This window comes from Apodemus sylvaticus, chromosome 5 (genome assembly GCF_947179515.1).
Source record: "Apodemus sylvaticus chromosome 5, mApoSyl1.1, whole genome shotgun sequence".
NCBI lineage: Eukaryota > Metazoa > Chordata > Mammalia > Rodentia > Muridae > Apodemus > Apodemus sylvaticus.
In genome coordinates, this window is record NC_067476.1 from 149,038,541 (window position 1) to 149,050,754 (window position 12,214).

At 47.5% G+C, this 12,214-nt stretch overlaps 1 protein-coding gene across 1 annotated transcript; it reads left to right on the top strand.

Moving 5' to 3' along the window:
- The first annotated feature begins 389 nt into the window (after window positions 1–389).
- R3hdml (R3H domain containing like) lies at window positions 390–10,860 on the top strand. The gene is made up of 5 exons (XM_052181555.1): window positions 390–650; window positions 3,785–3,903; window positions 6,375–6,507; window positions 7,518–7,633; window positions 10,728–10,860. The coding sequence occupies exons 1-5, from the start codon at window positions 390–392 to the stop codon at window positions 10,858–10,860; spliced, it is 762 nt and encodes a 253-aa protein (XP_052037515.1).
- Window positions 10,861–12,214: the final 1,354 nt, after the last annotated feature.

Below are 12,214 nucleotides of genomic sequence, written 5' to 3' on the forward strand. Positions count from 1 at the left end.
CACTCAGAAAAGGGCCTGTCCTGCTTCTGCGGGCTTCTACCGAGCCCAACACTATGGGATTGGTAAAGAGGGCGCTTGGCCAGAGGGGATGGTTGTCTGTCTCTTGGGCAGATGCGAAACAGTCCTGGCTTTGAGGTGGTGGCACCTTCCCACTCCAGAGCCCAGTCTGAATTAGCCACTGTCTGGGCATTTCTCATCACCTAACCCGCTGAGTCCAGAGAGCAAGGAGGGAGAATTGAGTGTCAGGACGAGAGCTGGGTCAGAGGATCTCTGCCAAGTTCCCAAGGAGCAGTGTTCTAGGAGAGTTCTCAGGGTTTGGCCTTCTCATATCCACCTCTTCTAGGCAGCAGCTCTAACTGCACCAGGCAGGTTCACCATCCCAGACATCTATGCCTCTCGTGTCCAGCATCGTGGGCCTTGCAGGCCTTCTGCTTTGGATGGGTCACACAGTGGGTACCTTAAGGATGCCCAACACCACACTGGTCCAGGGCCGACCCAAGAACATAGCTGTGTGGCCCCTGCCTGGCCTGGGGGTGCCCCGGCACCGCCGGAAGCGCCACATCTCTGCCCAGGACATGAGTGCCTTGCTGGATTATCACAACCACATCCGGGCCAGTGTAAACCCACCCGCTGCCAACATGGAGTATATGGTGAGTCCCAAGCTTTCCCTGTGCACCTTCCAGCCAAGACCAGATTGTTCAGTGCAGCCTAGAGTGGCTGGCTTTGAAGAGCTAGACCATCTGCCTGTCTGTCTGGCCCAAGTAAATAGTGAAAATGAGTGGCCCATTTTACAGATGCAGAAAGTAAGGTTCTTGCATAAGTTCTCATGAATGGGGCTGGGGTAGGGCATGGGGAGAGGGGAATACTATCTGTAGAAGACCTTGGGGGCTTTTCACATAACCCTCTTCCTTCAATACTGTATTTTATCTGTTTTCCAAATGAAGGGATTGAGAGTCAGAGGACAGGTTTGCCTAAGGTCGCCGCCCAGCCTGGATTGCAAGCCAGGTCTGCCTGCTACTAAGGCAGGAGTTTCCAATAACACAATATGCCGTCCAAGAATTTTGCTCCACACTGGGGATTTGCAGGGGGTAGAGACAGGAGTGACTCTCAGCAGAGGGGGTTGCTTGACACACCCAGACCATTCAGTGCCAGCCTCTGTGGAGGACAGGCAGGCACCAGGGTATCTTGGGCTGGAATGTCTTTTTCAAAGAATTAGTCCTAGTGTCTCTCCTCAGCTCAGTCTCCCAGAAGCCTCAGCATGGCAGAGGAAGAGCCTCCTAGCTCATCTCCTCCCCAGGACCATTGTCCCCAAAGCCTGGAGAGACAGGCTGCCGGCACGCAGAGACATCTAAAGGGAGAGAGATAGCTGATAGACTGCCACTGCCTAACAACTGGAAATGGGGCTCCTCTCCGGCTTCTCTTATGTTCTGCTTCCTGCTTGGTGCCATATACAGCGCTAAGCCTTCTGGGTACTTCAGAGAACAAGGTTTATACCCTCAAAAGCCCTACTGTTTGGGGGACGGGGATAGGTAAGAGAAACTAAAGTCCACAACAAGATACAGAGCCCTGATATCACCTGTCAGGGGGTAACTGTGAAGGGGCCAGACAGGAGCCGGATAGCAGGGAGCTGGGGGTTGGGGTGGCAGGCGTCATCTACTTGTTTGCTGACTTACTCATTCATTCATTTATTAACGTTGAAACTGACACACAGGAGGCCCCCCAGTTCCCAAACAAATGACACATTTAATTGAGCACCAGCAATATTGGTGGCACTAGCCCCAACAGGTGTTTACTTATTGCATGTGGTATAGAACACAGGGATGGAGCTGTGTTCTCCATCCTCCAGGGACACAGGGGAAGGTCACCAGTGCAGCAGGGGTGGGTGGTGGGGTGGGTGGTGGTGGTGGGGTGAGGTCCTGAGGCCTTCCAAGTGCCAAGAAGGTCTGGTCGCTTTCCACATTCCCACATGCCCTGGGCTTGTGGTGCGTCATGTTTGTTTGACAGCTCATTTCCTTGCTAGACCGAGTCCTCGGTGCCAAGGAATATTGTTCAATATTTGCTGAGTGAACAAATACTAACAGAGAATTCCAGGGAGTCAGCGTTAGGAGGAAACTGGGTTTGGGGGTTTTGTTAATATTTTATCGATGTATTTTTATGTGTGTGAAGGTTTTGCTTGCATGTATGACTGTGCATCACGTGGGTGCCTGGTATTCAGGGCGTCAAGGCGGTGGCCTCGGGTCCCCTGGAACTGAACCTCCAGGTGGGAGCTAGGAACTGAACCTGGGTCCTCTGGAGGAACAGCCTTCAGTCCTCCTAAACACTGAACCATCTCTTGCCAGCCCTTTTTGTTTTGAGACAACATATTGTCAGCAGAGGGAAATGTTGTTAGCTGGGTTAGAGTCCTTAAGTCTCAGCTGGTAGGAGACTTTAACCAGGTCCCAAGGGAAGGGCTCTCCTCTCTCTCTCTCTCTCTCTCTCTCTCTCTCTCTCTCTCTCTCTCTCTCGATTTATTTATTTATTATATGTAAGTACACTGTAGCTGTCTTCAGACACCCCAGAAGAAGGGTGTCAGATCTCATTACAGATGATTGTGAGCCACCATGTGGTTTTGAACTCAGGACCTTTGGAAGAGCAGTCAGTGCTCTTAACCGCTGAGCCATCTCTCCAGCCCGGGACTCTCCTCTCTTCCCAAGTCTCCATAAGTTTTCCTGTCTTGCTTCTCTCTCATGTAAACAAAACAAAAAGGAATATCAACCTCTAGAACTGGAATTATAGGCAGTTGTGAGTTGTTATATGGGCGCTGGAGCCAAACCTAGCTCCTCTGAAAGAACGCATGTGTTCTTCCCCTATAAACCACCTTTCCAGCCCTGGGAGTTAGTATTTTTTACAGAGATTTTTTTTTTTTTTTACCAGTTATAAAAAATTTCCACACTGGAAACTTATATAACTATGAAGTAGGGTAAAGATGGGATTTAAAAGGCGTCAATGTGGAATATTCACTAGGGTGACCTGCCTTGTCAAGTGGAAGGACTCGAGTGTAAAACAGAGTACATGGCTGTTTGTGTGTCTACGTAGCTGGGTATACAGAAAGCATTTCAGGTTGGAGACTGCTGGAGACAGAGACAGGGGGCTTGGAGGACAGTCCAGGAATGATGAAAGATGTAAGTTGGTCCACTTTGCCTTCTTTTGATATCTTGTTTTCGAGACAGTGTCTCTCTGCTTTGCAGTCTTGTAGACCAGACTGGCCTCAATGCACAGAGATCTACCTGTCTCTGCCTCCGGAATGCTAGGATTAAAGGTATGCACCACCACCTTCTGCTTTTATTTTTAAGCTTAGTTCTTTGCAAGTTTCCATACTTCAAAGGAAAAACGTCTTGAGTTTTTAAATAAAAAAACTGGGAGCGTAAACTCAATGGTTCCTCTTCATCCAAGGCTCAGTCACTTGGAGAGACAACTGATAAATTAATTAAATAAATTGATTAAATAAATGTTCCGAGGTTCCAAACTGAGCTTAGGGCTTTCAGTCTGAGGTCTAGTGAGAAAGAAAGGATGCGGAACTCAAAGCCAGTGACCTGAGCACAGACAGCCCTGGGCTCAGCTGAGGATTTGTGCTTGACCTGGGAGTCTGTCTGAGCCTCTGTTTTCTGATCTCTAAGTGGGTATATTGGTCTCAGGTGATCAAGAAAGTACAGTGCCAGGTAAATGGGCATCTCTGCACCTGACTAGGGTCATGGTGGTTATATATATATACCCTGGGACAAATTCATGGTCTTATCTTCATCAGGTTTGGGATGAGCAGCTGGCCAGGTCCGCTGAAGCCTGGGCCACTCAGTGCATCTGGGCCCACGGACCCTCCCAGCTGATGAAGTATGTGGGTCAGAACCTCTCTATCCATTCCGGCCGGTGAGTGAACCTCTGTCCTTTCTTCATTTAGTCAATGGCTAAATGTACACTGAGTACCTACTCTGGCCCGGGCAGAGGTGCCCTACTAGGCACAGTGGTGGATACTGTGATTAACCAGGCAGACACGCTCTGCACATATGGAAGCCCATTCTAGTTAGGAGACACAGGTGATACGGGCTAGACATAGGAGAGCACTTGCTACTTCAGAGAGTGAGGCTGGATTTGAAGACTCACATGCACAGTGAGGTGATGAGGGTTTGGGGGAGTGGAGCTAGGACAGAGTGGCGAGGTGAGTACATCGGGCCCAGGAATAACAATGAAACTGAAATGCTAGCCTGGCCTTTGTCAACATTCCAGCTTCTGAGTCAGAATGTGGGCGCCTGAGTTCTGGTGTGTGTGTGACCTGAGAAGTTACACCTATATTCCAAAACTCGGGGGGTCCCTGTTGACCTAGGCTATTTCTAGACAGGAGTGTTTCATACGCTAGTAAACTTTCAAAGACATTTACATGGGCCGAGAAGAAGCTCAGCTGCTAAAGTGTTTGTTTGTCTTGCAATCTCGAGGATCTGTGTTCAATTCTCATAACCCATGTAAGTAAGCGGAGCACAATGTTGCCTTTCTGCAATCCTGACTCCGGGGGAAATAGAGGCAGGAGGACCCCTGGGGATCATTGGCTAGGCAGCCATGCCTAATCTTTGAATTTTAGGCCAGTGAGAGACCCTGTCTCAGAACACAAGGTAGATGTGTTCATCTAAGAAATGATACCTGGGGTTGGCTTCTGTTCTCCAAATGGACACACGTGCCCCACGGGAACACAGGCATCTGCACGTGCCCACAGAACCATACACAGAAACATTTAAGAGATGTCCACATGGCACATTTTTATTCAACAAATTAGGGACATTAGGAAAACATGACCTTCCCTATCCTACCAGTTTGCTATAACCCGAGCTGGGGTTAAGGTTGGTCCTGACTGAACTCCTCATACCATTGGGCACGTCTCCACCTTGGCATGTCACCAGCTGGTTGGAGGCAGTGCTGGGCCCTGGGAGACATGGTTTCTCAGAGCCCTGCAGGGCTGATCTTAACAACCATGGCATCCACCTGCCTCACACAAAACCTCTTTTCCTGCTATGAACTTCTTCCTGTCTCACTCCAATTGCCTGACAGCTGGCCCTTTTGGAACTCACAGAGAAAGCACAGTTGAAGAACAAAGGCGCTGTCACATACTGCCGGTGTGAGTGTTCCCTGGTCCGCTTACTGCTGTTTTGGCTTTATGCCTATCTGCTAAAACAGGGATGGAGAATAAGAGAGAACACCAATGGGCAGTCTGGGAAGGGAAGGCTGACATATAATTCCCTTCTGAGAACGCAACTTCTTCAGAGAGTGGTTAAGTCAGTGGTCAAGGGTGAGTACTGCTTTTATGATGAACCCAAATCAGGCAGCTCACAGTTCCCTGTGTTTTTTGACATTCTTGGACACTGCACTGGTGTGCACAGACATACACATACAGACACACACACACATGCACACACATACATACACATGCACACAAGTTTAAAATAAAAACAAAATCTTTTTTAAAAAGCATTTTACATCTATGTGTATATGTGTATGCCACATGCGTTTTTTGTGCCCTGAACTTGGATCTTCTGGAAGATCTGAGACACCTCTCCAGTTCCAAAATATGGTCTTTTTAAAAATGTGAGAATAAGAGAGCTAGGGAGAGCTGGCTGTAGTGGTAACACCTTTAATCCCAGCACTTGGAAGGCAGAGGAGAGGCAGAGGCAGAGGCAGGCCAATCTCCATGAGATCAAGGCCAGTGAAAGTTAGTCAGATGCCATTGAGAGGGATGGTGAGGAGAGGCCAGAGAGATTCTTTAGAGAAATGATTCAAGAAACACCCCCAGAGCAATCCCAGGAACAAAAGGAACATCATACTTGTGTAAGTTTGAGGGAACTGGGCAGGACATTTCATGTCATGTGATTTAGTTCAGCACACCCTCAAGCTACAGTGATAGACTGCCTCTAAACTCTGTCCCAGAGAGAGACAGAGATGGCCTGGGAGATGCTTGGGAGATGGCCTGATCTCTTCAGGCTGTGGATGTTGTCAGCTCTAGCTGATGGAGAAAGTCCTCAGACCGCCTCAGGTACTTTAGCCTGCAGAGAGCTTCCTGGGTTGGTCTGATGATCCAGCATGCCTCTCCTTCCCTGAATTTACAAACTCTGTCTGAGATGCCACCACAACCTGATTCTTTGCACAGCTTTATTGAGCACTTACTATGTGCTAGGGACAGGTGGGTTCTCCACAGCTCTTCAGAACAGAACCATGAGGTAGGTGTGACGGTCTACACTCTAGCATTTTACAGACGGGGAACATGATGGAGAAATGAAGTGACTCACCAAATGAGTTGGTGACAGAGTGACTTTTCCATTCTCTCTCACCTTCTTCCATACTCATGGCCTCCCTAGGTACCGTTCTGTGGTAGATCTCGTGAAGTCTTGGTCTGAGGAAAAGCGCCATTACTCATTCCCAGCTCCAAAGGATTGCACCCCACACTGCCCTTGGCTCTGCAGTGGTCCTGTCTGCTCCCACTATACCCAGGTACCCTCCTGTCAGCTGAGAGTGCTACCAAACAGACACAGAATAATGGGGGAAGGCAGGATGGGAACTTTCATTCTGGCCTCATGGGCTTTCTTTTGTTTCTTTTTGTAGACAGGGTCACTGCCTGTCCTAAGCTGGTCCCTAACTCTCCATCTTCCGGTTTCGGCCTCCTGAGTTCTGGGACTGCAGGCACTCCCACCATTCCCCATGTGTGCTTTCCTTACATAAGGTGTATGTTCCTGGAAAGTTGTGAAGACAATGCATTGAGATGAACTATATTTGAAACAGGGGCTCTTGGGAGCCTGGAACTCGTTACAGAATCATACCCTGACACCGTTTTGTTTGAAATATTTTGGGGTATTTTTTGTTTCCCAAGACTCCTACTGGTTTGTTCTATGACTGAGCTACATGTCAGCTCATTCCAACTATCTTAAAAAAAAAGTAGCTGGGTGTGGTGGTTCATGTCTCTAGGCCCTGCACTTGGGAGGCAGAGGCAGGCAGAGCTCTGTGAGTTCGGATTTAGCCTTGTCTCATATTCCAGGCTATCAAGACAAGACAGTAAGGCACTGTCTCAAAAAACAACAACCAGAAAAATCACAGGGCATTATAGCCTCCATCTTCCTAATGAAGCACAGAAGTACAGAGAGGATTAGAGACTTAGTCAAAAATCTCACAGCAGGCAACACTGATTCAAATGGAGTGTGATTCAAAGGCTTGTGTTTAACTTCATTGTAGCAGTGTTGTGTGCTCATAGTTCACTGTGTATTTGTGTGAAACATAGTCCTTACTGTGGGTTTCAGTAAAATGTTAGTTTTGAGAGACATTCCATCACTGAGTAAATGTCTCAAGCCATCCCCCACCCCATTAGGTTATAGGCGTGGTCTCTTCCACAGTCCTCCTGTCTCTGGCCCCAAGACTTCACATAATATACTCAACTGGAATGGGGTCCAGTAACCACGCTGCGCAGGGCTCCATCAAGTCTCAGCCGTCCTGTCTCTGTGCTTCTGCAGATGGTATGGGCATCTTCCAGTCGGCTGGGCTGCGCTCTTCACACCTGTAGCAGCATCAATGTGTGGGGAAACACCTGGCAGCAGGCTGTGTACCTGGTCTGCAACTATGCCATTAAGTAAGTACTGTCCTAGGGTTCCTTCTAGTCAATGCTATAGTGGTTTTGGATATTTAAGAGAATCACCTGACAAGGCTGCTGTTTGTTTGTTTGTTTGTTTGGTTGGTTGGTTGGTTGGTTGGTTGGTTGGCTGGCTGGCTGGCTGGTTAGTTGGTTGGTTGGTTGGCTGGCTGGCTGGTTAGTTGGTTGGTTGGTTGGTTGGTTGGTTGGTAGTCACAGGGGTCTTGCACAAGCTAGGCAAGTATTCTTCTATTTAGCCACAGCCTTAGCCAATAATCAGTAATCCTTCTTCTGAACCTGGTGGGGGGAGGGAGGGAGGGAGACAGAGACAGAGACAGAGAGACAGAGAGAGCAAAGAGAGAGAAAAAAGAGAAAACCAAAAGGCAGGGATGGGAGGACCTGAATTGGCCCATCTGTCCCCTAAAATGTCTGTGCTAATACTTTACCATAAAGCTAGCCTTTCACAGCGATGCCAGCATCACCAGGCATATGCAAACCTCTCACGGGTGCAGCACCAGCCCCCTGAGATTGTCCCAAGAAACAGACCACTAAGAACACCTGCCCCCTGCAGGAGGGCCGGTTGAGTGGAAGGGCATGCTCAGCTCTATCTCAGACTCAGTAGGTCAGTAGGTCAGGAGCCATGTTTACAGAATCTCTCGGAACTACAGGGAGATGGCAGTGAACATTTCCCTCCAGCATCACAGTTCAGGCTTGTGAACATTACAGATTTACATCTCAAAGAGAGGAAAAAGGAACCTGTTTTGGTATCCTGAGACAGGTCTCATTCTGTATCCCAGGCGGGCCTGGAACTCCATGCTTAGCTAAGAGTGGCCTCAAACTTGCAGAGTAGATTCTGCCTCAGTTTCCCCAATGCTGAGATTAGGAAGTTCAGCAACCCAGTTTAGCTGTAATGTACTTTTTTTTTGTAAGCAGAACTTGTCCCTCAAATGGTTAAATAAACAAACAAAAAACCCAGGGAACTGCTCTGATTCTATCAAAAGGCCTCTCCACTCCCAACTTTCCTAAAGGTTTAAGGGCACTTTTAAAGTACTTTAAAAGAACAAAACAAAACACCAGGCTCTCTTGTAGCCCAGGCTAGCCTCAAATCCTCAAAGAGTATCACTGAACTTCTGGTCCCCCTGCCTCAGCCTTCTGATCATTGGGGCTATAGGTGTTTCCCTCATGCCTAGCTCCCAAGAGTTCTTTTAAAAAGTACAGTTTATATATAGTATCTGCCATTAATCTTGATATCCATGGACATCCTGAAGAGCTTGCCAGATAAATGAATAAATTAATGAAACCTGTTGTAAAATCGGAAGTACAGATTTTCCTGATCACTTGCTAGGCCAGACCTCATTTGTGTATGGCGTAATCCCAGCACAGGGAAGGTAGACGCCACGGGGGTCAGGAGGTAATGGTCACCTGGGCTACACAGTGAGGCCCAGTCATGACACCCTGTCTCAAAAACAAAAATAAAACAAGCAACACAAAATGCCAACCCAATACTTTAAGAGAGGGAAATCTTTAAAAAAAATTTTAAGTTATTTTAAATGCATAAAATGCATATTATTTTTATTTTTAATTTATTTTTAAATTATTCTAAATGAATATTTAAATAAAATTAATTTAAATATTAATATTAATTTAAAATTTTTGTTTTGTTTCATTGTTTTGTGTTTTTGAAACAGGGTCTCTTTGCATGGTCTATGCTATCTTGGAACTTACCTAATAGCCCAAGCTGGCCTCAAACTCATAAATCCTCCAGCCTCAGCCTCAGCTTCAGCCTCAGCCTCGGTGTCCTGAGTCCTAGGATTCCAGAGATGCACCACCAGCCCTCTAGCTAGAGCTCTCAGCTGGTGATGGGATCTGTAAGGCAGGAATCTGAGGATGGTGGTCCTTGGCCAAACATGGCTTGTGGTCCATTCTATAAATAAAATTTTAAAATTTTTCAAGTGAAACACAGGGATATGATTCCTTTATCTCTTCTCTACAGCTGCTTTTGTGTCACAGAGATGCATGCATGCACTAAATAAATAAATAACAAAACCTTAACATTGTAGTAAAATATAACATAAAAGATACCCTTGAGCCTTTTAAGCAAAGACTCAGTGACAACTGTTATCTTAATTCTATGTAATCATTAGTGCTTTATTTATTTATGTACATTACAGTCATTTTTTTCATTTGTAGGGGTGTTATGCATACCCCACATGTGGGGATCAGAAGAAAACTTCTTGGAGTTGGTTCCCTCCTTCCATCTTGTGGGTCCTGGGGATTGAACTCAGATCATCTGGCTGAGCAGCAAAGGCCTTGACCCTTTGGGCCATCTTTCTATCTCTAGGTCCCCCTGCTCCCACCTCCAAGTGCTAGAATTATAAGCATGTACCTCCACACCTGTTATATGTGGTGCTGGGAACTGAACCCAGGGCCCTGTGTATGCTAGGCGAGATCTCTATCACCTGAGCCACACTCATCCCCATCCGTTTTAAACCTTTTCCTTTATCACCAGCCGATAGGAAACTTTGTAACCATTAGACAATGAGTCCCTATTCCCGCTCCTAAAAGGGGGTGGTCTGGGCTGGAGAGATGGCTCAGCAAGTAAGAGCACTGACTGCCCTTCTAGAGGTCATGAGTTCAAATCCCAGCAACTACATGGTGGCTCACAAGCATCCATAAAGAGATCTGACTCCCTCTTCTGGTACTGTCTGAAGACAGCTACAGTGTACTTGCATAAAATAAACAAACAATTAAAAAAAAAATAGGTGGTGATCTTTCGAGAGGGTGATTCTAAGTTCAGTGCACCAATCTCCAGGGAGTCTTAGGGAACAAGAGAATACCAAACCTTACATGATGTCACTATTTGCCACGCTGCACACATGCACGGGCTGCGTTTTTTGCTCTTCTTTGCATCATCCCTACGGAGGAGAGATCTTCTGCTGGGTTTAGAGAAAGAAACCAGGGCTTACAGAGGTGCCATGCTCAAGGTCCCATATCTAGCCCACCCTCGGGGCTGAAACACAGAAATCTGTGAAGGCTATTTGCTCTAAACTCTTCTGTTTCCTAACCCTGTTTCCCTGGGTCTGTCCTCTTTTAGGGGCAACTGGATCGGAGAGGCACCCTACAAGACTGGGAAGCCCTGTTCTGCCTGTCCTCCCAGTTACCAAGGCAACTGCAACAGCAACATGTGCTTCTCTGGGCTCAAATCCAACAGGCTCCCATGGGTCTGAACTGGCCGAATGTTATGTCACCCCTAGCTAGACCTGACCCTTGAAAGGTTCCTTCCCAAAGTTGAGAGGGAGAACAGGAATTGGGCAGCACTTACAGTTCTTTATAAATTCCCTTTCCTTAATGTCCTGAATGTATTAAAGGAGTCTGCTCTTCCTTAGTAGCATCTTTGTTCTCTCGGATATCTATAGAGATATGCATTTTTGTTTGTTTGTTTTTTTTCAAGACTGTGTTTCTCTGAGTTGACTACGCTGGCCTTGAACTCAGAGATCTGCCTGCCTCTGGCTCCAGAGAGTTGGGATTAAAGGCTTGTACCGCCATGCCTGGTGAGACCCACGGTTCTCATTTATCTGATGATTTGTGGCTGGGAACAGTTGGGAAGCTTAGTTTGTGACTCTCAGTCTTCCAAAGACTGTCCAACTAGGGAAAGGCATTCACTGAACAACCGAAACCTGTAGCTCAAGGTTAGAGTGCTCGCCTGAGAAGTACGACACAAGCCCCATGTGGCGGCGCACACCTATCATCGCACACCTATCATCGCAGGAAGTAGAGGCAAGAAGTTTAGCAGCTGAAGGTCACCCTCAGCTATATATATATATATATATATAGTCACCATAACTTATTTATTTTTTAAAATTTTGTGCACATCCTATCCCCACCCTTGGTACATTTTCTGGAACCACCACAGCACTCAGGCTTGTTTCCTAACCTAGGAAGCTAAGGACACCGAAGGCTAAATTCACACTTCTTTGACCTTCCTGGAACCTCTCCAAAGATATGACCGTAAGTTGACCAAGGAGCTATTTCTGCCCTCGGCCTTTCTTCCCTACAGCATTCTGTCTGCCCCGTCTATCTTCTGATTGCTCCACCCCTGCACTCCATTGCTCTCTGTCTTCCCTCTATCCACGTGCCCCCGCTTCATCTCACTCAATCCATCTGCCCTGCTCCATCTTCCCCTCGATTCATCTGCCCTGCTCCATCTTCCCCTCGATTCATCTGCCCTGCTCCATCTTTCCCTCGATCCATCTGCCCTGCTCCATCTTCACTCGATTCGTCTGCCCTGCTCCATCTTCACTCGATTCATCTGCCCTATTCCATCTGCCCTGCTTGGTCTCCCTCACTCCATCTGCCCCACTGTCATTCCTTGCCCCACCCCTGTCCTCTCTCTGCCCCGCCCCCTCCGCACTGTGCCATCTGAGGCTCTACAGGCTGGTTTCCCCCCCCACCCCCCCACCCCCCCTCTCCACCCCATCTCACCCGCAGATCATAAAACACAAAAATCCTTTTGTCTCACCCCATTTCCCCTCTCTCCACCCCATCTCACCCGCAGATCATAAAACACAAAAATCCTTTTGT

Excerpts from the sequence above, each read along its gene's own strand:
- R3hdml (XM_052181555.1), top strand. The coding sequence starts at position 390 with ATGCCTCTCGTGTCCAGCATCGTGGGCCTTGCAGGCCTTCTGCTTTGG. Across the intron at positions 3,904-6,374 it reads CTCTCTATCCATTCCGGCCG|GTACCGTTCTGTGGTAGATC; the intron begins GTGAGTGAACCT and ends TGGCCTCCCTAG. Across the intron at positions 7,634-10,727 it reads GTCTGCAACTATGCCATTAA|GGGCAACTGGATCGGAGAGG; the intron begins GTAAGTACTGTC and ends GTCCTCTTTTAG.